The sequence below is a fragment of the Ochotona curzoniae genome, unplaced genomic scaffold, assembly GCF_017591425.1.
Source record: "Ochotona curzoniae isolate NIBS_2020 unplaced genomic scaffold, NIBS_Ocur_1.0 contig_3498, whole genome shotgun sequence".
Taxonomy (NCBI): domain Eukaryota; kingdom Metazoa; phylum Chordata; class Mammalia; order Lagomorpha; family Ochotonidae; genus Ochotona; species Ochotona curzoniae.
The window spans coordinates 44,317,097-44,344,603 of NW_024465885.1; the positions used below are offsets into that span (position 1 = coordinate 44,317,097).

Sequence of the window (27,507 nt, forward strand, 5' to 3'; positions counted from 1 at the left end):
ACCTGTTCCTCCCAGGCAAGGGATTGATATGGAAATGAGCATGCCAGTTACAGTCAATTACATTGTTTGCTTAATTGAGGCTTTTATGCTTGTTGCTTCGTACTGTTGCTTTTGTGGCAGGCCCATTCTTTATGAGGGCAGTGAAAGGCAAAATGTTTAACAACCAGGGGAAAAAGAAAAGAGCTTGAGAAAGAATGGGGAACAGAATGTGAATTCAGGAAGAAAATGCATGCAAAGGGAGACAATGGTAGACAGAAAAAGATCCCGGGGAAGATATGCAGAGACTGCAATAAAAAGCAGCCTGCATTCATACCGCAGTATTGCTTTAAGGCAGCAAATAGAATAATGTTTGACTGGTCCATGATCTGCCATCTTATTCAAGATAAAACTTTATTTTTGCCCGTATGATTCTTTTGGGAATACTGTTTCTGTCTAAAGTAATATATTCCTCTGAATCTCATTACCTGTAATTGTAAAAATTTTCAGTTTTGCTCTTTCAATTTAATTTCTTTTAAGGATTTAATTATTTAGTTTTTCTTTTAATTTGAAAGGTGGAAAGAGGCCGAGAGACAGCTCTTCAGTTTGAAAGTTTACTCCCTAAATTTCCACAATGGCAAGGGCCGGCCCAGGCCCAAACCAGGAGCCAGGAGCTTCATCCAGGTTACCACACGCATGGCTGGGGTCCGAGTCCTTGAGCTCCTTCCTGGAATGCAGATTAGCTGGAATCTGAAACAGCATTGGGACTTGAATCTAGGCACTTTGATACGGGATGCTGGCATCCTAAGGGCAAAACACTTTCCCTCTGATTGTAGGGCCTTTATATGGGATATCGTGAATTTCAGATAATTAGAACACTCCCAGAACTCAAAGTAGTTAATAGGTGGTATACATTAAACTCTATGCCTTACCAGTAGGTTATTTGGCTGGGTTCAGTTTGTTTTTTAAGAATTTTTAAAGACTTATTTTTATTGGAAAGTCAGTTATGGAGAGAAGAGGAGAGACAGAGAGGATCTTCTATGTGTTGATTCACTCCCCAAGCAGCCACAAGGGCTGGAGCTGCTGATCTGTAGCTGGGAGCCCGGAGCCTACTCCGGTTCTCCCATGTGGGTGCAGGGCCCCAAGGCTTTGCACTGTTCTCCACTGCTTTCTCAGGCCACAGACAGGAAGCTGGATGAGAAGCGGGGCTGCCCAGATACAAACCGGCACCCATATGGGATCCTGGCATGTGTAAGATGAGGACATTAGCTGTTAGGCTACCAAGTCGGGCCCAGCTGTTTGAATTTATAATCGTATGAATTTTTCTGAAAGTTACAAGTATTTAATAAACAATTTGATAAAGGAAGGGAAGCAAAATTCTAATTTTTTGAAAATATGTTTTCCTTGCTCTCTTTACTCTTGTGTACCCCAACTTACTAACAGTTTTTAAAGAATTATCTGTATTGGAAAGTCAGATATATGGAGAAGAAGATCTTCCTTGTGCTGGCTCACTCCCCAAGCAGCGGCAAAGGCCTGTGCCTGTGCTGAGCCAATCCTAAGCCAGGAGCCAGGAGCCAGGAGCCAGGAGCCTCTTCCAGGTCTCCCACACAGGTGCAGAGTCCCAAGGCTTTGGGCCGTCCTGGACTGCTTTACCAGGTCAAAGGCAGAGAGCTGGATGGGAAGCAGGGCTGCCGGAATTAGAACCGGCATCTATATGGGATCCTGATGTGTGCAAGGGAAGGATTTTAGCCACTAGGCCACCATGCCTAACAATTTTATTGTTTGGAATGATATGCATTTAAAATAATGGACTAGTGCTTTCTGAATAAACTGAGATTTTTTTGGGGAAAAATCAGATTCTTAGAGTCAACTTGAGTCCATTTTCTCTTTTTAACAACATAGGAACACTTAGCAAAACCTCCTGGAGGAAGTATCTATTGCAGAACGGCTCTGGCTACATTTTCTCTCTGTTTCTGTCTCTGTCTGTGTCTCTGTCTCTCTCACACACAGCCTCTGTGGCCTTCTCGCATTGTACTTAGCATATTGGGTATCAATTTGTATAGGGGGAACAGAACTTTCTATTGATCTCATATTCACTGCAGATTTCAAAGTAGCATTTAATACCTATTTAAGTATTATAACTTTTCTCAATTTAAATAGCCAATTTTCTTTTTTGTTATATTCCTGATTTTAATACATAAAGAATTAATAGGACCCAGAGCAGTAGCCTAGCGGCTAAAGTCCTCACCTTGAACATGCTGGGATCCCATATGGATGCCGGTTCTAATCCTGGCAGTCCCGCTTCCCATCCAGCTCCCTTCTTGTGAACTGGGAAAGCAGTTGAGGACGGCCCAAAGCCTTGGGACCCTGCACCCGTGTGGGAGACTCAGAAGATGCTCCAGGCTCCTGGCTTTGGCTCAACACAGCTCCAATTTTGGTGGCCACTTGGGGAGTGAATCATCAAATGGAAGTTCTTCCTCTCTGTCTCTCCTCCTCTCTGTATATCTGACTTTCAAATAAAAGTAAATAAAATCTTTTTTTAAAAGAGAATACATCTTTAAAAAAAGAGTTAATAAATGGTAGTTTTGTGATGAATGGATATTCTTTTACTTTGATTTGTGAATAATTTCTGTGTTCTGAATTGGTTCTTCATAGTTTTACAGAGTCCCCTGTTCTTACAGGTTTGTCGACTACCATTTTCTTTTTTTCTTTTTTTAAAGATTTTATTTTTATTATTTTTATTGGAAAGGCGGATATACAGAGAGGAGAGACAGAGAGGAAGATCTTCCATCCGATGATTCACTCCCCAAGTGAGCGCAAGGGCCGATGCTATGCCGATCCGAAGCCAGGAGACTTCCGGGTCTCCCACGCGGGTGCAGGGTCCCAAAGCCTTGGGCCGTCCTCAACTGCTTTCCCAGGCCACAGGCAGGGAGCTGGAAGGGAAGCGGCGCCCATATGGGATTAGAACCGGCGCCCATATGGGATCCCGGGCGTGCAAGGTGAGGACCTTAACTACTTGCGCCACCGCGCCGGGCCCAACTACCATTTTCTTAAGAGCCTTCAGTCTGTTTCAGAAACACTTAATTGAGGGCAGAGGGGAGGAAGAGTATTTTCAAAGAAATATCCCTTAAAAATCTGGACAGTGTGTGCTGTGTGCATATCATCTCGTTTTGAGACCTGTGTTTGTTTATCTGAGGCACTTCTTGCAGACTTTTTCCAGGTATTGTGATAAGACAGGTGGCTGCAATTCTGGTCCTAGACCCATGGTGACCTGTGGGGTCATCTGAGCATCCATAGTGCAAAGACTGCTGTCAGGGGCACTGTGTCCAAGATGTGTCTTGATTTTGCAGTACTGAGCTCATCAGTTTTTGATCAATTAATGAAGTTATCCTGGTTCAAAAACCTAAAGCAAAATAATTCATCAACAAAGTGAAGTGTCCTAATTAGCAAGTGAATTTTCCTTACCTGCTTAGTCTCCTTTCCTGGAAGCCTCATGGTGACTGGTTCTTTTTCTCTTATGTAGCATTCAAACAACATGCCTACTGCTTGTTGGACATTTTACGTTTCAGGTAATGTCACGTGACATGTTGATATTAAGAGTTTCTGACCAAATGAGGAGAAACAGTCAGAGGCATGAAATCGGGGGTTTGTGTGTCCTTGGCTTACAGTTCTGTAAGCATCTTCCGGACCTTGATCCTCAGTATTCAGTTTGTCAAGTCTTTTGCATTTGAAATATTTTGGCTGTATACTATAGGTGTTGTAAAGAAGTTTTATGGTCCAAATATCTTGTTTAGGGATCATGTGATTTTTGTCTTTGGTCTTGGAATGAAAGTAAAGCAAACTGACATTTACTTAATATTAACTAATATGAAATAGGATTTATACCAGGTGTTTCATCAAGGATTGCTTTGAGAGTCTGGGTAGAGACATGAGCTGTCTGTACCAGAAGAGTGCCTACATAACCCGTGTTTGTACATAATTGCATAGTATTCACAGGGCGTCGGCTTTATCGGGCACCCGGGTTAGGAATGCTGATATTTAGCTTTAGAATTCTGTTTTAGTGGATGATAAAATTCTTATTTTGTTTGTTTGTTTTTGTTTTTTTTTGTTTCTTATTTTTTGTTTTTTTTATTTTTGTTTTGTTTTTAATTTATTTTATACTGTATATTTTATAGATATGCTTCTCCCATGTTTGTAGTGTAAAGTAAAATTGCCTGAATACTTGTCTAATAATATTTTATTTATTAAATAGTTATACTGTATCAAAAGATCATTCTGTGGCCCTCCTGTTACAGCACCTGGGAGGCAGTGATGACGGATCATATACCTGGGTTCTTGTGTTCCTGGGGAGATCTGTTAGAATTCCATTGCTGTGGGCTTCTGACTTGGCTGGCCCTGGCTATTTTAGGCATTTAGAAAGTAAACCAAGGGACAAAATGTATCTCCCTTTGTCTCACACCACCTTTCTTTTCTTTTTTTTTTAATTTTGACAATCTTTACATAGTTAATTAGGGTAAAAAGGTTCAAGGGCTACAGGAAAGTGGATAAGACTAGTGTTTTTTCCATATTGTTCCCTTCATGTTTAAAGGGAGTATTAAGGGAGAAGGCCCACACAATTTCCCACCCTCCCCAGGTCCCAGATGTGGGGCATGCACTGAGGTTCTTGCTCAAGTGGTTTTGATATTTCAGCAGTTATTAATCGCTGCCAATCTTGCCATTCCAAGCACTATGAGGTCTTAGAAATATCCACTGATTGACATAGTCCATCATAGCTGAGATGGTTGGTTGACCTGTTCTGTCTTCTCTCTTTTCTTGGTTTGGGTTCTGAGTCCAGCATTTAGATTAGGAAGATCTCCAAAGAAACTTTGTCTGAGGTGTTCTCAAACCAGATTCTTGTATGTGCTAGCAAGTACAGGGCCCAGCACAGTCCATCGCCCTGATCAGCTGGTAGTTGTAATTGCTGGGTTGGTTCTGTTTTCCCTCACGACTTGCACTGGAACCAATGGGTGTTGCAGTCCAGCCTGGTTCTGCACAGCGCATACTCGGCCCTCACATAAACCAGTGGGAGCTTCAGCCTAGTTGGAGCGACCTGCAATAACCCCCACCAGGCCCGCCCCCTACCCTGGTTTGCCAGTATGTGTAGCAGTAATCCAGTCTGTCCCACACCCCATTCCACCCCAGCCGCTGTCTTAGTTTTATGTCCTACTGTGGAAGTGGTAACCCAAGAGGGATGAGCCCACTATTTCCCTCCCAGGCCTCTCCCACTCCCAGATTATGCACTCTCCAGATAGTTCTGTGGATTGACTTGAGAAAACTAGCCCCCAGTGCCAGCTTCTGCCAGCTGATGCTGTGGCTAAGCCCAAACAACCCTCACCCACTCTAATTTTGTTGCACCAGTAGGAATAATCAGCCCAGCCTGGCTTTTCCTGATCTAGTCCATATGAGGCACACAGGTGTTGTAGCCCTGCCTAGTCTGGTCTGCCCCCATCCCAGTGCACATTCTCCTGCGGAAGTAGCTGTCCAGCAAAGGAACCACCCCTTATTCCCCTGATGGCTCTGCCCCCTCCCGTCCTGGTTCTCACGCTTGCTGGTTGGGTGCTGTGGTCCCTTCCAGTACAGGCAACCTCACTTTGGCATTCTGTATTGGGCACTAGTCCTTGTTGCGACTGAACCTGGCTCAACCCACACTTTTCTGGTGCTTGGATTTGCCACTGGATGATGTGGACAGACTCAGCCTGGCCTTCCCCCAACCCCTGCCAAATGTATGCCACTGGGGAACTTTCCATGGCCTGTTCTGGGCTGTTTCCTATCATGTTTCTTGCACTTACCTGCCGGGTCTGTGTCCTGCCAGAAGAGTTGCCCAGGCTCCTCCCTCAGAACCTCTCCCAATGCCAGGTTTCATGCTTACCAGTGGGTCCATGAGCCAACCCTACTCAGTCCACCTCCTGTCATAGCAGGAACAGTGGCTTTTCCTGACTGGCCTTCAACCCAATCTGGTTCTTGCTGTTGAATGTTTCAGCCCAGCCATGGTTTGTCCATACCCACCTATGGCTCACACATGGCTCAGTAGGGGGTTGAGACCCTGCCTAGTCCATCGCACATCTGCCCTGGTCTTCCAGGACACCAGAGGGTCACACCACCTTTCAAATAAATTTATTTTTTTAATAAATCTTACAAAATGAAAATGACATTGAATAATTACACTTTACCTAAAAATGTAAAATATACCATACCCTTGAATAGAACTCTGTAGTGTACACAAATTACCAATATTGCTAGATAAATATCTAGTCAGGAAACCTATGGCAGGAGAATTACTGATTTTTCTTTTCCTTTTTTTCTTGTATTTTTTTTTTTCCCATTGGAAAGGCAGATATACAGAGAGATGGAGAAACAGAAAGATCTTTCATGTGCTGGTTCACTCCTCAAATGGCTGGAGCTAAGCTGATCTGAAGCCAGAAGCCAGGACTTCTACCGGGTCTCCCAGGTTCCCAAGGCTTTTGGGCCATCCTCTGCTTTCTCAGGCTGCAAGCAGAGAACTGGATGGGAAGTGGAGCAGGCAGGACACAGTTCAGCACCTGTATGGGATGCTGCACTTGGAAATGGAAGATTAACAGTTGAACAATTGTGCTGGCCCGGAGTTGTTGATTTCTAAGAGAGTATTGTAGCCTCCTACTTCCAGAAATGAAAGGATTTAGGATTCTGCAGGGACTATCTTAAAGCAATTATTTGCTAGCTTTCCTTATTCCTATATGTACAGATTGTCATCTCAGGACTTTCTCTGCTGAAGCTTATCATCTTAGAATCGTAACTGCTCTGCTTTTTTGATTGATGACATCTTAACCCCCAAGTGCACACAAAGGAAGACCCCCTAATGCCTTTCCGTGTGTGGCATCTTGAGTCCCTTCAGATTGCATCTCTCTGCAATATTTGATGTGGATGAAGGAAGAACTAAAGAAACGTTGCAGTCTTGAAATCTGGATAATCATGTGCCAGAGCCTTCAGTTATTCTGACATGTTATCCATGACTCTTGCAAGCTGTTTGCTTGGAGGAACTTGCCACTGCAACTCACTTGGCTAGTCCCAAAGACAGGTTCAGCCTGTCCTGTTTGATTTTCTAAGTATCTTCCTTCGTGTACTTGGTACACTTAAAAGCTGATTTAAAAAGTCTTTAATGTATTTTTTCCCCCTATGAAATCTTCGGATTCACTCCTTAGTCATTGCTTTGATCAGGTTTTCATGGTGGATTGCTAGCATTGTTTTCGTGTGTCTTAACTGATCCTGTGATTTATTAATATGTCCCACATCTGACTATGGGAGCTCAGTACAGAAAGGAAATGAGCACTGTACTTCTTTGGGAAAATGGAAGGTCTTTATTTGTGTCCACAGTCAGTGCTTGGGTGAGGGAACTGCTGTTGAGTGTTTTGAACATCATTCTGATATAAATACTTGTTTCCTGGATGGAATGTGAATTTTTCCTTTAAATTTATAATCAGCTTCCCCAACATCATGCTAAAATGTTATCCCTCCCCTGTCATTTCTTACTTCCTGGTATTTAATTTTGGCTCTTGGTTTTTGTATGTGTGTGTATATATATATATATCTATCTTCCCTCCATCTTTCTAGTTTATTCTAGCATTGTCAATAAAACCCTAAATCCTGGACACTAAAATTAAGAATGTAGTATCACCTGGTGAACAGAGCCTGAGACTTACTTAGACCCCAAGGCTGAAAAAAAAACCCAAAGTTCATCTCTTCTGTGCCCTGGCTGCGGGCCAAGCCAGGAGCCTCATAGCAGATTCCTGGTCTCTTAGTTTCCAATTATGTACTTTTTAATTATACTTTTTCACCATAATTCTTTCTGAACCACATTATGGATTTTATGTTATTTAGGATGAAATTTTAAAATGTGGGAAAGTATAAATTTGGGTATTTTGTTTTTAAGATATATTTTATTTATGGGGCTGGCAAATTGACACAACTGGCTAATGTGCTTGCAAATGTCGGCATCCCTATGGGGGTTGATACTTCTCATGAAGTTCCTTGCTTGTGGCCTGGGAAGGCAGTGAAGGATGGCCCAAAGCTCTGGGACCCTGTACCTGCATGGGAGACCTGGAGGAAGGTCCTGGCTCCTTTTTGGCTCAGCTCCTGCCATTACAGTCATTTGGGGAGTGAAACAGCATGTGGCAGATCTTTGTCTCTCCTCTCTGTAAGTCTGCCTTTCCAATAAAAATTTTTAAGATCTTACAAAAATTGTTTTATTTATTTATTTTTTTAAAGATTTATTTTATTTTTACTGGAAAGGCGGATATACCGAGAGGAGAGACAGAAAGGAAGATCTTCTGTCTGATGATACACTCCCCAAGTGGCCGCAACGGCTGGAGCTGAGCCAGTCCGAACCCAGGAGCCTCTTCTGGGTCTCCCATGTGGGTGCAGGATCCCAAAGCTTTGGGCTGTCCTCGACTGCTTTCCCAGGCCACAGGCAGAGGGAGCTGGGTGGGAAGCAGGGCTGCCGGGATTAGAACCGGTGACCATATGGGATCCCAACATGTGCAAATCGAGGACCTTAACTACTACACCATCACGCCGGGCCCCCAAAATTATTTTATTTGAAAAAATGAAAGAGGGAGCCAGAATCTTCTATCCATGATCCACTCCCAAAGTAACTGCTAGGTTGATGCTGTGCCAGGCTGAAGTCAGCAGCCTGGAAGTCCATCCAGGTCACAGAGTGTGTTTTGTAGTGGCGGGAGTGGTTCCAGTACTTGATTATCCTTTGCTGCCTCTCAGGTATGTAATCCAGAACTCAAAGCAGGGCTGTGATACAGAATGCCAGGTTCATTGTGGGCTGCAGCCTGTGTAACCAACTGGGCTACAATGCCAGCCCCTCAAAATGTCAGTCCCCCCTTTATTTCCTACCCTTTCACAGGGTCATTGTACCTTTGGGCCAGTGACTGAGCAGGCCTATCCTGTCTATGAGGACACCGACTTCTTCGGCTCTGTTTGCTCTCTCAGGACACTCTGAGTATGACTTGGTGCCACTCTGATGTGGTTTTCTTTTCTTTTCTTCTTCTTCTTTTTTTATTGGAAAGTCAGATATACAGAGAGGAGGAGAGACAGAGGGAAAGATCTTCTGTCTAATGATTCATTCCCCAAGTGATCACAACGGCCAGTGCTGCGCCAATCTGAAGCCAAGAGCCAGAAACTTCCTCCAGGTCTCCCACGCGGGTACAGGAACCCAAGGCTTTGGGCCATCCTCCACTGCTTTCCTAGGCCACAAGCAGGGAGCTGGATTAGAACCGGCACCCATGTGGGATCCTGGTTTGTTCAAGGCGAGGACTTCAGCAGCTAGGCCACTGCGCTGGGCCTGTGGTTTGCTTTTCATGTTGAGATACTAAAGAGACCAAAAAGCAGCTTTCTCTTAATGGTCTAAACTGACCCATTATTCCAAACTGTTAGCCAAATTTTTGATTCATGTTATTAAAATTCCTGTTTATTGTCGGTTGTGAATCAACAGATACGGAAACCAACAGTAATAGCTGAGTTTTTTAGTACGTTGAAATTAAAGTTTTACATTCTTTGGTAAGGGCATGAGATGAATAATAAAGCCGAGATTCTTTTTCCCCTGGTGTTGCTGTTCCTATCTCAGAAGCTGAAGCAGTCACAGGGAGCCTGGGTTATTTTTTGGAGTTAAGTTCTTGGCCTTTTCGTTCCCTGCTTAGCTAAGCCCATTTCCCAAGGCTGCTCCTGCTTTGGAAGCCGTGTGCCCGGAACCGTGCCCGGAACCGCTCCCTTAAGGAATAATCCACCAGTTTGTGCCTTATCAGTTACCTCCTACTGTTACATCCTGCCTGGATAATTCCAGTATTTCCTGCTGGATCTTCCCCCACCCGGAAGTTCACCCATCCCTCCCTTTCTCTCTCCTTTCCTTTTCCCTTTCTTCATCCTTTTTTTTTTTCTAACTTTCTTCCCCTCTTCCCCTATCCCACCTCTAGTGTTTTCTACAAGTACTTTTCTCCATCCCCCATTCTTTCATTAAACTGTGTTTTATATCTCATTTCCCTTCTGAGTCTCTTAGAAGTCACTTAAAGTTTGAAAAACACCTGTACAGGCGTTCTAACTTTGTCCTCAGGATAGCTAACCAGACTAACTTGTTTGACCTTTCTTCCATTGAAAAGTACATTTTAACTCTGGCCTGCTACAGACAAGCCCTCTATTTGCCATTATCTTCCCTTTGAACGAATCAGAGGATAGGAATGTAGGCCTACGTGACACATGATTGCTGGAGTTTCCAATTATCAAGACAGGCCTTCGTCCTTAAATCTTACCATATGGAATCCCTTCAGCTGCTCACTTGTTGGACCAGCCATCCTCAGATAAAGAAAACAAAGTAGATTCTTTCCTGAGAAGGCAGTGAAGGATGCCCTTCTTCGTTGCCCACTCTGACTCATCTGATCTAATACTGACCCAGTTAGGGGGAGCTCGTCGCACTGAAGTGGGTATTGACCATTTGATTTCTGTGCAAAGAGCAGATTCCCCTCTCAACAGATGTTTTCCCATTCTTTATTCTTCAAGTATTTCCATTTGTTTTAAATGTCATAGAAGGCATTTTATTTTCAGTAACCTTCCAAGGAAATTACTGCTCTTCCTGGAACTAGTAGAGATGAGGAAACTGGAGCCAAGGTGCTCCTCATCAGATTATAGCTTTTCTACTTTCAACTTTGGGTAGCTGGCAACTTCCCACATGGATGTAGTGAGTGACGATGGTCTAGCAGAAGTGTTGTTTGAACGAAATTATTACTGGTGGAAAGAGTAGCATGGTGGAGCAGAGAGACCTGCCCATTCTGAGCGTGTGCCTTCCAGAGGCTGAGGTTTCTGTGCAGGTGGCGAATGAAGAGGGCTCTGTGTCTTCCCTGCCAGTAAAAATTGGGGTTGATTCAATATCCAAAGAATCACAAGGTTTTTATTCATCATAATTACCATTTCTCAAAACTGGTTTTGCGCCAATTTTACTGTTGTACCTTTAGCAGTTTAGCTGCTTCTTCTGCCCTTCGCTAGTGAGGGCAGAATGTTGTGTGCTTACATTTTATAGTTGAACAGTCTATCACTTCCTGTCATGACATAAACTGTTGTTTGATTTTCTTACAGGAGCTGAGAGAAATACATAATAAGCAGCAACTCCAGAAACAGAAGTCCATGGAAGCTGAACGGCTGAAACTGAAAGAGCAGGAGCGAAAGGTCATAGAATTAGAAAAACAAAAAGAGGAAGCCCAGAGGTGAGTCTTCTCAGTGGCTTGTGGACCACCTGGCAGAACTCAGAGAAACTGCTATGCTTTGCCTGGTTTGTCCAGGTTGCCACTGTGCCAGGAAGATCCCTTAGTCTTTCATACGTGTGCTTGTGTGGGACTTTTGCGAATTTGAGCATGTGTATGTATACCTCTTTGTAAGTACTCCCTGGAATTTCTGATTAGTTCCCACAACGCTCCCAAGCCCTACCATGTGGATAAATGGGGAATTGGGACACTTGGGATGCTCATTTGCATGCTGATGACTAAAATACGTTTCCAGTTCACAGCGTTTTAATAACAGTGGCAACCAGAGTGCCTGATGTGAAACCCGAAGCCCTGAGCTCACGGCCTACCACGGCTTCCCCAGTCCAGCCCAGAGGGTCCCTCTCTGTCTTCCTCTGTCTCCCTTTTGTCAATTGCAAATTAAACTTGAAGATATTTCAGATTATGAAACAGACACATTATTATCTATTTTTATTTAAATATTTGTGGAGTTTTAAAATTTTCACTTCAAACTCTCCAGTGAATTATTCACATTTAATCATTACCTTTTTGTATCTCTGAGTTTTTTTTTAATTCAATATCTGCTTTCTAAATTTCAGCTAATTGTGGATGTTTGTTTATTTTCATTTATTGGAAAGCTGGTGAAGTAGAGACAGACAGAAATCCGATTGCAGACTTAATCCCCCAAATATCTACAGCTGCAGAGACTGGGCACAGCAGAAGCCATGTGCCAGGAACTTCATCTCAGTCTTCTAGGCAGGTGATAGGTCGAGAGCTCCTTCCTCCCAGAGCACTCATTAGCAGGAAGCTGAAATCAAGAAGAATCAGGGACGGGAACCCACGCTCTCCAGTGGTGTGTCTTAACCACTATGCCGAACGCTTGATTTGGGGGTTGGTGCTGCAGCCCAGCGAGTTAAGCCACTACTTATGATGCTGACTTTCCATGTCGGAGTGGCAGCTTGGGTCTCCTGTGCTCTGCTTCTGTGCCAGCTCCCTGGTAATGCACATGGGAAAGCAGTGGAAAATGCTCCAAAGACTTGGGAGATCTGGATTCCTTGATTCCTGGCTATTATGGCCGTTTGGGGAGTGAACCAGTGGATGGAAGATCTTCGTCTCTTTTCCCTTTGTCAACTCTGCCTTTTAAATAAACCTTGGAAAACAAAAATGCTTGTGCTTCAATTGATTTTAGATTTTATGAGACAAAAATCTTTCAATGATATGAATTATAAAATTTGTTAATAAAATTAAAGTGGACAAGTTGAAGGAACAGGCCTTGAGGTCAGTTACTGAAGTCAGTGGTCTGAGCATGGGGAGTGGCAGAGCTGAGCATGCCTAATGCAGGCGCTGTATCAGGACTCTGCACTGACTTTCCACATTTCAAGTAGATATATGTGTACATTTGGACAGTGCATAATGAAAGTAGAATTTGTTTATCTTGTGTGACTCTGGCAATTTTCCAAAAGCTAACATTTGTGCATTGGTCATGTAACAGAACAGTGGTTCAGCATGGAGACTTTGAAACCAGACATCTTAGGGTTGAACCTGAGGTAGCTGTGGCAATGTGACTTGGATAAGTCATTTAATTTAAGCCTGCCTCAGGTTTCTCATCTATAAAATGTGGGCAATAAGAGGTCCAACCTGCATGGTTCAAGGGATTAGTATATGAACTACTTTCATTATTTTATAATTTGTTATTGCACTTACTTTCATTTACAATATTTTCTAAGTCTGAGAAAAATCATTTCCAGTCTTTCCCTAGGGGTTTCCAGTTGGAGCCACCAAAATGTGCCTTTTATTTTTTTCCCTCCCAAAGATTTTTTTAATTTGAAAGGGAGGGAAAAAGAGAGTATGAGAGTGAGTGTAAGCACTTCCATCCACTTGTTAGCTCCCCAAATTCCAGCAACAGCTAGGGCTGCGCCACGCCCCTCCCAGGGCTCTGTGTGGGTGGCAGGGACCCAGAGGCTTGGGTCAGCAACTGCTGCCTTCCCAGGCGCACTGACAGGAAGTTGGTGAAGAAGTGGAGGCAACAAGACTGCAATTTGCTCTCCTAAGTGGATGGGAGAGTCCCACCTAGTTGACGTCCAGTTAAGCAGTCCTTTGCTTTCAACTTCAGTTCTCGGGTGCATCACACGCTCGTGTAAATTAGGCATGCCCTTAGCTAAGTTGTGGTGTTAGTGATCTGGCTGGTCATGGACTCATTAAAGCAATGTTTGGTTTGCACTGTTGGGTTTATTCTAGTTCGCTAGTCATCTTCTTTGTTTTATGGATTTCGTGTTTTTGATTTCTATTTTGCCATTTAATACCAGCTTCAGCATAGAGAGGTATTTTGTGGTAGTTACTTCCTGAAAGAGCCCAAGTCGTCTTCCTGTGTTTGTCCGAGTCATTTGGCTCCATCTCAGAATGGGCTGTGTGAAGGCCTCCACTTGCCTGCTGGAGGAGCTGGTCCTCAGGAAGTCAGGCTCAGGCCTTGCAACCCTGGACCAGCCAGAGTTGTGTAGTGACCACGGGCGGCAGGACTGCTTCCTTTGTGTAACCAGCATTCTGTTGGCAGGAGAGCCCAGGAACGGGACAGGCAGTGGCCGGAGCACGCACAACTGGAAGATGACCACCAGCGGCCAAGAAAACCCCATGACGAGGACAAACTGAAGAGGGAAGAGAGTGTCAAAAAGAAGGAGGGCGAGGAAAGAGGCAAGCAGGAAGCACAAGACAAGCTGAGTCGGTTTTTCCCTCAACACCAAGAACCAGCAAAGCCAGCTGTCCAAACACCCTGGCCCACCACAGGTATTAGAAGCCAAACAGTTCAACAACATAAGTCTTTCTGTTTCCCTCGGGAAATGTCCACATCTCATACAGCTCTCTTGACTACTAATCGAACGAGAGCCTCCACGGCTTGGTTTGGAGCAGTGCCACTGTGGTTTTTCCTCCAGGATTGTTAGAGTTCTGTTATCGCCAGGCTAACTTTTGCCTTCACTGCACTGGGTTTTAGGAGTCCTCCACAGAGTTAGCCAAAGTGGCATCCAGTTCCATTACCAAACTCTATTCATAGACTTGCATTCCAAATGGAGGCCTCACCCTGTCCTGCCGAAAGAGCCTGGTGCTTATCTGGTTATTCTCCCAGACATTTCTGAGCTGAGCCCTTAGGAGAAAGTGCGCTTTCTCATTTGCAAGTCTGCACTGGGGCAAGCAAAACAAAAAAAATGAGGTTTTTTTTGTGTTTGTTTTTAACGTTTGGAGACATGACTGTTGTGTCCTATGATTGCAGTTTGCCTCTAAGGAAAATCAAGTACAAAAGTACAAATCTAATGGAAGTAGCTAGAAAAAGCCGTCCCTAATGTCATAGTAAATACATAGGATGTATTTCTAACATTCTTGTGTGGCGGTATGATATTCTATAGCTTAGCAGATGTCGCTCAGATGAGGGAGCTGATTGCTATGTGGAGGGGGTTGGGATTCACAGGTGATGTTGATTTTGGTTGGTTCTCCGCATGCTTCATGCCCTGAGTATCCTCTGCTTACTTGCACCTTTGAGATCTTTACTTGGTTTTAGATAGAAATTATTTTTAAACTCATTATCTCCTGCCCCTCCCCTGACCATCAGTAATAACTGTACTTAGCTCAGTACTTAGGGAACCGTGTGAAACACCGGAAGCATCAACACTAACGTGTCTTTTAGTGTGGGAAGTTGTGTTTTCTCCGCTCCTTCCCAGCCGAGTTTTCTCCGACTGGTTGAGATCTGGGATCCTGTAACTGCTGGGTGGGAAGAAGGGTGCTGATGTCTTGCAGATGTGTGCTGGAGGCCGAGGCGCCCGGCGCTGGAAGGGCCTTTGGAGACTGCGAACGCGCGCTCTGAGCGGTTCACCCTCACATGGAGCCTCCCATGGCGTGCAGTGTGCGCTTCCGAGATTCTTTGACAGGATGTTATAATAGCTTTTTGTTACTACAGTGAGATACCTGTGGCCACTGACTCACCAGATGAAATCATTTGGTTAGCACACAGTTTTTTGAAGTTCAAGTCCAAGATCAGGTGTCTGCACTCATTTGTACTCTCATGGGGGCCATAGCAACCGTGGACGCACATGCAGAAGGACAAGCACGTGGTGAGTCAGGAGGCCAGGAGAGAAGTTGGGCCTAATGAAAATCAGCTTCCTGAGTGATCTCCCACCCAGCCTACCTCCTCAGGACCATAACTGTTATGCTTTCCTCTTGGGCCCGGAGCGATTGCATAGCCCCCAAAGTCCTCGCCTTGCACACACCAGGATCCCTTATGGGCGCCCACTGGTTCTGATCCCAGCAGCCCCACTTCCCATCCAGCTCCCTGCTTGTGGCCGGGGAAAGCAGTTGAATACAATCCAAAGCCTTGGGACTCTGCAGCCGCATGGGAGACCCCGAGGGAGCTCCTGGCTCCTGGCTTCGGATCGGTGCAGCTCTGGCCATTGTGTCTGCTTGGGAGTGAACCAGTGGACGGAAGAACTTCCTTCTGTCTCTTCTTCTCTCTGTATATCTGACTTAACAATGAAAATAAATAAATTTTTGTTTAAAAAATGTTTTCTTCGTCTAAGTACCATGAGCTTATGACTTTGGGGTTTAAAACCCCGCTGGCGTTGTGAGGGAGCAAATCACATTTAAAGTGCACTGTCTGGAAGTAGTTCAGAGATGTTAGAATAGGCCGTCAAAACATCAGTTGTTTGACTCTTTGCCTTTAAGTTCCTCTGTAACCTTTTGTTTTTGTCTCCTCCTCCTCCTCGTTTGTGAAAACAGAAAAAGGACCTCTCACGATTTCTGCTCAGGAGAATGTGAAGGTGGTGTACTACCGGGCCTTGTACCCCTTCGAGTCCAGGAGTCACGATGAGATCACCCTGCAGCCGGGGGATGTCGTCATGGTAAGAAGGAAGCCAGCGAGGGGTCCTTCCTGTGAGGCCAGCAGCTCGCCTCTGTTGCTCTTTATTGGACAATTGTGAAATTGCCTACAAGTGTGGAATTCAATGACCTGGGTCTTTGAAGCGTAAACTTTTTCTTCCTTTTTTTTTTTTATTAGATTAAATGATGACATTTTAAGAGTGTATCCTGCTGCCACTTTAAAATAGAGTTGTTAAAGACAGTTTTATTATCCCAGCAGTACTGTATTTTTAAATCAGTGTCTGCTAATTTGAGTTTGAATGACTACTCATATACTATAAATACTGAGGAATCTTTACAAAATGGTTTTAATAGCAAAGTATTCTATCATCCTTCTTGTAATTGCCAAGAATAATTTGTGTACCTTTGGGTTAAAGCCTGTTTTTTAAAATATAATTTAATTGTGTGAGCTTGAATTATATAAAAAATAATAGGTTAAATACTGTTAATCTGCTTTCCCATTCAGTGAGTTAATAGTTAGAAATGTTCAGGATTTTGCTTCTGTCAGATTATAACTAAAACTATAGGAGCCAGTTTAAGAAAGAAAATAAAGCAATGTGACTGACCTCAATTATTTTCTAAAATAGAACAGTAGTTCCTTGACGTACTCACTTGAGAGTTAAGAGTCTTAGCAATGATCAGACTTTATATTCCTCCTAGTGCTCTGTATTAAGGATGGGAATGGTTCAGAATTTATAAGGAATTATACAGCAGTTGAGACAGCATGTTCCCATTCTCAAAGATTCGGACATATTAAGGTGATCTGAAACTTCATGAAAAAGGGTTTTTTTTCTTGGAACCCCCTGGGGATTGGCCCTGCAGTTCTAATCCTAGTACAATAATATTGAATTATTTTCCCGAGAGCGGCTCTTTAACCCTCAGCTTGATTAGATGAGTAGAGTGTACATTTGCTATGAGAGTAAAACATTTCATTAAACGTATTTTGCCTTGCTTTCAAACCGTTGCTTTCCTGGTGGAGGTTAAAGGGGAATGGGTAAGTGCCACCTGACTGTCAGGAGGTCTGCATCTCCTTGATGTCTTGTTCTTTTCAGTCTTTGAATTCTGTGTAAGTACACGTATGTTTGGGTGTTGTGATGGTAGAACTGTGTTTGGGTTTGTGCAGCAGGTTGTGCTCTTAGAGGAAAAGTGAGAGATGGATGTACTGCATCCATGGTCAGCTTTCCGTTTACTGGATTGAATTCCATTGAAGGCCTAGCTTCAAGGCTTTCTATTTAGGTCTCCGTCTGAGACTGTGAGCAGCAGCACTGCCAAGTAGATTCAGATTAAAGAAAAAAATTCCTGAGAAATAAGGACCATTAGAATAAATTTCTGGTGAGGGGAGACCTTTTCACACTCTTACTTAAAACCGAAATCATTAAAGGCAAAACTGGATAGACTGGGCAGCATACAAAAATGAAACATTCTGTATTCTGACGTAAGTGACGCTGGTGCTTCCTTTCCGTATCACACAGACTCCAGACAGTGAGGATATGTGTCAGGGTAATGCAAGTTAAGAAAGTAAAATGGATTTATTGTTGTTATCAAATGAGCAAATTTAAAAAGTTTAACAGGATGCAGATTTGCCGAGAGAGTTGGAAAGTGGGCATAACACACATTCTTGGCTTGGTTGCATACATTGCTTAAGTCATTTGGAAGGCAATTTGGCAATTGCCTGTTCAAATTTCAGATTTAAAATTCTCATTTCTCTTGACTCAGAAATTTCTGTCCCCCCCCCAAGCCTTTTTGAGGTGCATATACAAATATGTACATGGATCCTCATGGCAGCCTTGTTCATACAGACAAAATGAAGGAAAGCATTCCAGTGTCTATCAGTGAGGGATAGTTGCAAGTGTGATACAGATAAGCAGTATAATAAAGATGTTTTAAAACTTATATAGACCTATAGATACAAAGAAGAACTTCATTTAAAGCACAGGAGTAAAAATAATTGTGTTTTGATTAAAAACATAAAATAAAAAAGACATCTATATTTATATATGCATAGTTAATCTTGAACTATTTATACCAGTGAGGTGTATAAATGTACACACACACGTGCATAGCAGCAGTGACTGCTGAGCAATAAAGAAGGGACTTTAATTTATGTACTTTTATGTTATTTTCATATTTATAATTTTTAACACTTAAGAATCCAACTTTGAACACGTGTATAACAGAGAGTGTCCAGGACCAGAATGGTCCCTGCTTTATCTCGGACATCTCGAGTAAGGAATGAAATACGGAATGTGTTACTACTGACAGGTCAGCAGTGTGGCATTCCAAGTGCCACTGAACTGTGTGAGCATCATAAGGATAGCAACCATTTTATTAAATGAAGTTTTGCAGTTAAGAAAAACGAATATGAAAAATAAGTAATGGAACATGCATTTATATCTCTTACTTGACTGGTAAAGTTTTAAAACTTTTTTTTGAAAAAAATAGTTGACTATACATGTTAGACTGAGAATCTAACAGTGTGGCCTCTTTTGGAGGTAAACACTCTTGGGAGCTATAAAATTTCGCTTCTTAGAAAAACTTGATTAGCACCCTTGTTTTCTCTAATTTTTTTCATGATTATCAAAAATTCTGTGTGACATCTTGAATGCTGTTTTTGGTAAAATATCGTTTCTGTGCCTGAAATCTGTTTTTAAGAATCAGGAGAAATATTGGGGGGAAAAAAAAGCCAGTGTGCACTGATCTTCTTGGGGCAAACTTCTTAATGGAAGTTGCTTTGTTAATTTTGTCCTTGATGCTAAAAATATTAGATGCTTTGTAAATTTTTGACCTCCCTCCTGACCTACAGGTCCCAGTATTTGGAGGATGAATAAATAAAACTTGACATTTATAGTGTACTGCAAGAGCAGAGGCAATGAGTAGGACCTCTGTTCACCACTATTGCGTTCAGGTTCAAGTCTTTGCAGATGGTTCTGTCAGGGAGCCAGTTTGGGAAACCAGTGATCTAACCAAGACTCTCTTTCAGAGTAAAACCTACATCATTCTGCTTAATTTCCTGTTTGGGACTTCTTTTGCAGTGCTCACCCAGCAGTGGTTAACTCATTCTGAGAGTTGCAGCAATTTCAGCTTCTTATTTTTCTTTTCCCTGTGTTTCCTCCCTTGATAGAGAATTTTCTAACGTGCTGAACGAAGTTTTACCTTACTTCCTTAATTTCCATAGACCTATCATTTGAGCTCTTCTTGGATAGTGTGTAGTATCTATCACTGCTCTTTTGAGAAACCAGTATACACCTGGGATTACAGGGATCAGTCCAGTCTGGCTCACTGCCTGTGTTCTAATAAAGTTTTATTGAAACATAGCCAGGTGCATTCATTCACAGAGTGTCTACCTTTGCTGTGCACTGCAGCAGTCATGGATACTTGCAATACAGGAAGAAATTGCCAGCCTCTGGGTTAGATTTTAAAAGAGTGATTATTAACCTCATCAAAGTTGGAGTGAACCCTTTGTTTCAACTATCAAGTCTTTACAACAAACACTGCTACAACAAACACTGCTGCCCTCCACACTCCTCCCCCCACCCCAGGCGGCCACTTGCAGCTGGTCTGAGGATGGCTTTGACCTGTTTGTCCGTTCTTTGTTAGTACTTGTTGAGGGAGGCAGGAGGTTCTGTTTCAAGCTTTAGCTGAAGACTTGAACCTGGAGCAGATGGCTCTGTACATTTGCATATTGCATCAGTGACCTACAACGTGCAGCGAATAATCACTGGCAATTTGTACATTAGCCCTCTCGCACGGTCCGGAAGTGTGGTCCAGAGGTATGAGCTGTACTGGTGATGCTCTACTAGGATTCTGCGCTCCTCCTCCGACACTTGGGGATGCTGAAGTGACCTGACCAAATGGAACTATATGAAATTAAATAATAAAACTGTCCTTCAGAAAATCCACCTTATAGTTAGTCACCAGTGCATGACTGCACATTATATAATAGTTCATTAAAATGAACAGTGTCTTAAAGAATAAATTAAATGGAGACTGCTCTTTGGGATGTTGTTGACCAGTGAATTTCCTGAGTTAAAAGTGAAAACCTGAGAAAGAGATGAGAGAAGCACTATCTACAGAGATGAGCAGGGGAGGCCCCTTCCCTATTTCTGAGGGTACTCGATGACTTCATAGGGCAGCATGCACTCTGTCAGAGCTGGGACAGGCTGGGTGTGGGCCACTCACTAGGGTGGGAGCTGGGCCTACCCGTCAGATGGAACATTTCTTTTGGGTTTCAGATCTAATTCCTAGTGACCAGGAGTCTTGATAAGCAGACAGTGAATCATAAGGCATAATTAGGGACCTGGTGCTGTAGCTCAACAGGCTAATTCTCTGTCTGCGAGTGGTAGCATTCCATATGAGCACCAGTTTGTGTCCCAGCTGCTCCATTTCCCATTCAGCTCTCTGCTTGTGGCCTGGGAAAGCAGTGGAGGGTGGCTCAAGTCCTTGGAACCCTGTATCCACATGGGAGAACCAGAAGAAGCTCCTGGATCCTGGCTTTGGATTGGCTCAACTGCACCTGTTACAGCCATTTGGTGAATGAACCAGTGGATGGTCTCTCCTTCTCTAAATCTGCCTTTGCAATAAAGATAAATCAATCTTTAAAAATTATATAAAAACACATAATTAATTAAAGCAGCTGACATTTGAGGAGATACAAATTGGATAGAACTAAATCGCTAATTGACTGGAGAATCCCCTAGAGGCACAAAGAGAACCAAATAGAGATTGTTAGCTGGAGTGAGGGTAGAGATCTGGCTTTTAGAGCAGGACCGACACTCAAATAAAGGAAGTACAGCAAAGTTACAGCTGGATAAGTGGAGAAATGCTTCTTACGTGCCAGAGTGTATCCTAAATACAGCCACCAGTATAATGCAATCGTTATTCTTATCCCCATTTTATAGATGCAGAAAACAAAGCAGCCAGAGATTAAAATTACTTAGAATTAGGGTGTTTGGCACAGTGGTTAAAGCACCCCATGTTAGAATGTCTGGGTTCAGGTCCTGGCTCCAGTTCCAGATCCACCTTCCTGTTGATGCACATGCAGGAAGCAGCAGGTGATGGTGTGTTTTCTTGTCCCTGCCACCTGCAAAGGAGACCCAGACTGAATTCTTGGCTCCTGGCTTTGACCTGGCCCAGCCCTGACTCAGACGGTTGTGTACATCAGTGACATACAACATGCAGTGAATAGTTACTGGGAATTTGTAGGCTAGCTCTATAGCCCACTTCAGAAATGAAGTATCTAGTTAGTGAATCAGCAGGTGAAAGATGTCTGTCGAATGTCACTGTATATCTTTCTGCCTTTCAAGCAAAAATCAAAAGTAAATGTAAAGTTTTTAAATGATAAAATTGCCTGCAACCATTATTGATGACTTGTAGAACTAGTATTTAAACTCAGATTATCTTACTTGCAGAGCCCTCTTCTTCACTCTTGCACTTTGTGATTTTTGAAGCTAAGATGTTCTGTTTGGCTTAAGCGCCAAGTCACCACTGCCTGACTTCCTCTTTGGTCCTAGCATGAATGGGGCCATGCTTGTCTGTTGAGACTACTTCAAAATGGGAATGAGCATCCCTGGCATAGCCAGGCTTCGAGAAGGCTGTCCCCAGTGTGGGGTAGCTGAAATTACAGAGGGTCATAACCACTGAATAACCACTGAAGCAGCCATGTAGCCATTTGAGTTTGGCATAAAAGAAAAAAAAATGTTATTTTACATCCTCATCTGAAGAAACAATTGTGACTGCCTAGAAAAAGGAAAATGAGGGAAAAAAAAAGTGAGGGGGAGTTAAGTGGGAAATGGCTAATGCTATCTCATACGTATACAAACAGAATGACAGAAGTATGCACCAAAAAGAGCTATTATCCTGGCGTTACATATGCCCTGTTATCAGGCATCCTTTGTTGACTGAATATTTTGTAGACAGCTTGTAGAGTGAGCTAGTAGCTAGTTAGTATTTCTACTTTTTTCTACTATTATCCCTATCATTTGTTCATGCAAATAAACTAGTAAGTATTACAGCTTATTCCTCACTCTATACTATGTACAAACAGATGTATGGTCTGTTTAATACCTGTGTTTTGTAGATTTTTTTTTTTTTGCTTTATTTCCTGATTGTTTATCTTCCTAACTGAATACTTGAGTGAATTAGAAAATATTTTTGCTAGTTTTTCAAAATGGTTGTTTTGAATCCCATCCACTCATATGTGCAGTTTCTATAAACCAATGTTAATATCCGGTGAAGTGCTCAAGATTTTACCTACTAAGGCAGTGTGTAAAGGGATAAAAATAAGGTAAGGTCTCTGAGAACTCTGGTTTTTTTTGTAATATTATAATTGCCCTCAAGTCACTCTCCTGAGGTTACAAAACAGCATGCATATTTTATAAGGATGAGTAGCAGCATTATGGTCATTTTCAATGATCCATTTGAGTCAGACATAAAATAACGTGCAAACACTTGGTGCAGTGACTAGAAATAGCCTCTGTGATGATTTCTAACTGGAGAATTATGTTCTCATGTGTGCTTTTGTATTACTTACATTTGTAGACAAGGACACCCTAGGGCCTTTATAAAATTAATTACTGTTATAAATAAGCACTTTGACTTTCTCATTGTGTGTCTGTGGAGCATTGAAACAGCTATGCCTATCAGTCAGTTTTGCTTTCCATGGAAACCACTGAAGCCTATATTTTTACCTTCCTTTTCCCTATGCTGAATGAATACTGCTTAGCTATTAGAGGGTTTTTGAGTACTGACTGTATATTGTAACTGTAAATAATTAAGCCCAAATCAAATTATTTTCAATAATTACATGACTTCCTGAGTGATGAATGCCATCAGACCACTTTCAAATTCAAAATAGCTCAGCACATTAGGATTGTGTGCCCAAGTATTTCTGACTTTTAGTCTTAACTTAAAAAAAAAAAAAGTTAAAGCTTGAATTGTTAGGCCTGCTATTTTCCCACGGTAATGTATAGAGACCATTTTTCCAGACTCTTAGACAAGGATGGAGACATTTCTGTGCTTTGTGTCGGTCACAACAGGGCAGAGGCTCTGGGCTTTGTTGTGGTATGTGTCTGGCGTGTTCAGAGTTTGATTCAGTTCCACTTAAATGCTGTGACTTTCCCACAGGTGGATGAAAGCCAAACTGGAGAGCCGGGATGGCTTGGAGGAGAACTGAAAGGAAAGACAGGATGGTTCCCGGCAAACTATGCAGAGAAAATTCCAGAAAACGAGGTTCCCACGGCAGCCAAACCAGTAACTGATATGACATCTGCCCCTGCCCCAAAACTGGCTTTGCGTGAAACCCCTGCTCCTGCAGTAACAGCCTCTTCCGAGCCCTCCAGCACCCCCAACAACTGGGCCGACTTCAGCTCCACGTATGTGCACATATGCTATACCTGATGGTTTTTCGGTATCAGTTGAGACATTGCTTTTCCTCTTGGTGTTTCTTGAGCATTGGGCTGTTTCTTTGTGTTGAGGGAGCTGCCTTGTTTCCATTTTCCCTGCTGTTGCTGATTTCCTGGCAAATTGGGTATTAAATTCTCGAAATGGATTCTACCAGTACCACTGCCCAACTGTGGTTTACTGCAGCACAGAATAAACTCTGTGATCTTGTTTCATTCCATGGTTGATCTGTGTCTTTCATTCTTCTGAAAGAAATGGAGAAACACAGTTTCCTTCCCCAGTTGGTCCTCCTCGTCTGTGAAACCAACCAACTGCTGATCCAAAATAGTCAGGGGAAGAAAATGTTGCTGCTGAACACATGCAGGCTTTCCTCATGTCATTAGTCCCTAGATGATGCAGCCTAGCTACTATTTCCATAGCGCTTATTTTTTTTAAGCATTCTGATCTAAGTAATCTAGAAAGAATCTGAGGCATACGAGAGAATGTGTGTGTGTGGTGTATAAGCACTACATGAGCTTCTGCAGATTGCACAATCAATGGGTGGCCTGGAATCGCTCTCTCCATGGATACCAAGGGAACACTATCATCTGTTTTGACATCCGTGTCTGTTAGCAAATATTCCAAGTCATTTCCTACATGCTTTTAAATAGTACGGTTGTTCTGGGCAGAAACTGGATTCAGTCATGTGGTTTTGAGTAAGCTAGAAAGCTGTTTCCTTTCAGGCTTTCTGCTTTGGTTAATCTTGTGCAAATGTACAGTGAAGAGATATGTGTCCTTGGGCACTGTGATTTCTCTCCCTTGGTCATCAGGAAATGGCATTTAGCAGAACAGCAAGGGAACAGATTTGAAATGCTAGTCTTTCCAGTTATAGGGCTATGATCTAGATGTGCAGTTGTCTGAAACTGGGTTTTTCTGTTAGTTTTCAAGATTTATTTTATTTATTTGAAAGACAGAGCTACAAGAGAGATTGGGGGAGACAAGGAGGGAGAAATATTCTCTCTCCTAGCTGACGCCCCAAATGGCTGCCATCTGAGATAGGACCAGACCGAGGCCTAGGAGCCTGTATCTTCTTCCGCATCTCCCGCACTAGATGGCAGGCACCCAGGGAGTTGGGCCATCTTCTGCTGCCTTCCCAGGAGCATTAGCAGGAACCTGGATCTGATGTGATGCAGCCAGGATGGGATGCCAGTGCCTAGGTGGTAGCTTTACCCATTTTGCAAGCCACTGTCTAAAACTATGTGAAACCATTGTGACAGTAAAAGCAATTTGAGCGAGAAGTGCTTAAAAAAACTCTTCAAATCTAATCATCTTTTGGCAGAAACAAATTCAAGGCAAGGAATGAAGATGTCTTTTTGGAGAAGTATCAGATGGAACAAATAGAGGGAAGAAAGGAGAATAAGCAAGGACACAAAGAAGTGGAGAAAGGGTGGATGGCTAGCCAGTGTTTCATACTCGCATTTCCGTATTACAGGTTGAAAGCTCTAAAGAAGATCCTCCCTGTCTAAACTTTGATTCTGCAAAGCAATGCCCTTCCATTGGCATGACTTCCAAGTAAAAATTGTCTGTTCCTCCTTTGATCTTGACTGAAAAGCTCCATCTTTCTGACCTAAAGCTTAGCCTGAAATAGAGGGCTAATGCCATGTTTCCCAGGCTTTGTTTTGCTGTGGATTAAATTGCTGTTACTCTCTTCCTCAAAAAATGTATGGGTGTACAGTTCTCCTGCTGTAATTACAGATATTTTGTTTTCCAGATCAAAAATCAGGATGTGCACTATAACAGAGCAATTGTTGGAATTTTAAAAATTTGTTTATGTGTCTTACAAAGATGTAAACAGCAGATGGTTTTTAGATTCTGTCCTCCCACAGGTGTGTGTATCTAAAATTATAAAAAGCACAAGATTAGAGCTGTCTCCAGGATCCAAAAACAAGTGAGCGCTGAGATTATGAGGACGTCCATGCCAGTGACCGTGGCATCAGGTGCTGGGAACCCCCAGCTGCTGTCTGGCCTGTTCTCATAACTTTTGTCATTGCTGATAGTGATGATGATTGTGATGTAGGGAGAGTCTTTGAGTGCTTTGTAGCATGTCCTTCAAAATTAACCCACTTCGACAGCATATCATTCCTGCTTTAGCAGTAAGAAAGTCAAGAGTCAAAAACTTGTATTTTAGTGCAGGCTTTTTAGCAGTGTTACAGCTCAGGCTCAGCCCTAAGCCCAGTGGATTTTGTCACCTCCCTGCTGTTTAACTGTACGTGGAGCACTGCAGAAATGGCGGCAGGCACTCGGCACATTCTCTGTGTCCCTGCTTGTGTTACATCACATATCAGAACACCTGTGCCAAAGCCCAAGCCCTCCTCCCCTCTAGTTTGCTGCTTATAACCTGGAAGGTACCTATTACTGGGTCCCTGTGGCCCACGAGGGAGTCCCAGATTGGGTTCTGAGCCTCTGCCTTTGGCCTGGCTTAGTCCCGCTATTGTGAGCATTTGGAAGTGAGCCAGGAGCTAGATGATTGTGGTCTTTCTGTCTCTGTTCATCTCTCTGATTTTCAGAAAGCGCTGTATGTATGTTCTGTGGGTTCACAGAGCACCCTCTTCCTCTGTCTTGCACTCAACTCTGGTTGAAAAGACGGTGCTTCAGGAAGTGCTTACACACTGACGGTGGACTTTTCCTTCTAGGTGGCCCAGCAGTGCGAGTGAGAAACCAGAAACGGATAACTGGGATGCGTGGGCAGCCCAGCCTTCCCTCACTGTTCCTAGTGCCGGCCAGTTAAGGCAGAGGTCAGCCTTTACTCCAGCTACAGCCACCGGCTCCTCCCCATCTCCCGTGCTGGGCCAGGTAAGGGCAGTTGGTGGCCCCACATGATGCCTGTTGATGTCAGAAGCAGGCTTTAGTCCGATGTTTTTCGATATATCTAGGATGGCTCATGGCAAGGAATCTAGTTCAGGAGTCTTAAACAAGCGAAGGGTCAGTGTTCAGAGACCAGAGAACCTCTCCTGCCCAATGATTGGGACCTCACCAGCAAATGATGAGGGCTAGCTTATCAGGCAGAAACTGTGAGGAGAGGTTTTCAAGCAGAAATCCCAAGTGTGTGTATGGAAAAACATATTAATTCATCTGGCTAGACCATTGACTATTCTTTGGGAAAGAGACTGTTCGCAGCTTACTAGGCAACTCTGAAATCAATCCTGCTTAGGAAAAATAGTTGTTGCTAAAAGGGTAAAAGCACTTATTCTCAATATTTCTCTCTCTTTTTTTTTTTTTGCAATATAAATACAGTAAAGTTAAAGGAATAAAATCCGTTAAACCAAACAACAAATGTCCATCTAAAAGGCTGTTAGGGAGTCGGAGGAAGTATCTGTCTGGGAACACTGAGCAAAGTCAGCTGGAGGTGATGTAGGAAGAACAGAGTGAAGCAATACAGTTTTCCGGGTGAAGCTGATGAGCTCAAGGGAAGACCTGGGCCCAACTGGAACCAGAAGGCATGAGAAGAGCTACCAGGGTGGTTCACTGGGTCTGTACCAGCCATCAGGAATGGAGCCAGGCCCGGAACTGAGAAGCAAGACAGAAAGAAACATCACTTGTTAAGAGGCAGGAGTGAAAGTGAACACAGGACATATAGATACTCCTGCTAGGCGCTCTACTGGAACACGGATCTGGAGAGTAAAATAGAGGATGCTTCTGCATTCCATGAGTATATGAGAGCTGTCCCCCAAAAAACACCAGCAGATCCTAGCACACATGTGAGGCATCCAAGGAGAGAGAATATGGGGAGAAAAGCGCAGTTTCACGGGCTCATGTGTGTCATGTGGCCTGGAAGAAGAGGAGCTGCCTAAGGAGGTGCTACTTACCTTTACATCTCTGTCTGCTCAGCATCCAGCACAGGCCACCTGCTCCTTAAACATGACTCAGTGATGCAGGTGGTCTGGGGGCAAGAATGTATGAAGAGATGGGA

The 27,507-nt window shown here is 43.2% G+C and overlaps 1 protein-coding gene across 1 annotated transcript in view; it reads left to right on the top strand.

The window, feature by feature from the left end:
- The window catches only part of ITSN1 (intersectin 1), a 203,128-nt gene that overhangs the window by 110,693 nt on the left and 64,928 nt on the right, over positions 1-27,507 (top strand). Inside the window, exons 17-22 of the mRNA XM_040980773.1 lie at positions 11,122-11,249; positions 13,816-14,045; positions 16,023-16,144; positions 17,140-17,154; positions 23,283-23,530; positions 26,231-26,390. Of these exons, the coding sequence (XP_040836707.1) occupies positions 11,122-11,249; positions 13,816-14,045; positions 16,023-16,144; positions 17,140-17,154; positions 23,283-23,530; positions 26,231-26,390 (903 nt within the window). The remainder of the gene's footprint in view (positions 1-11,121; positions 11,250-13,815; positions 14,046-16,022; positions 16,145-17,139; positions 17,155-23,282; positions 23,531-26,230; positions 26,391-27,507) is intronic.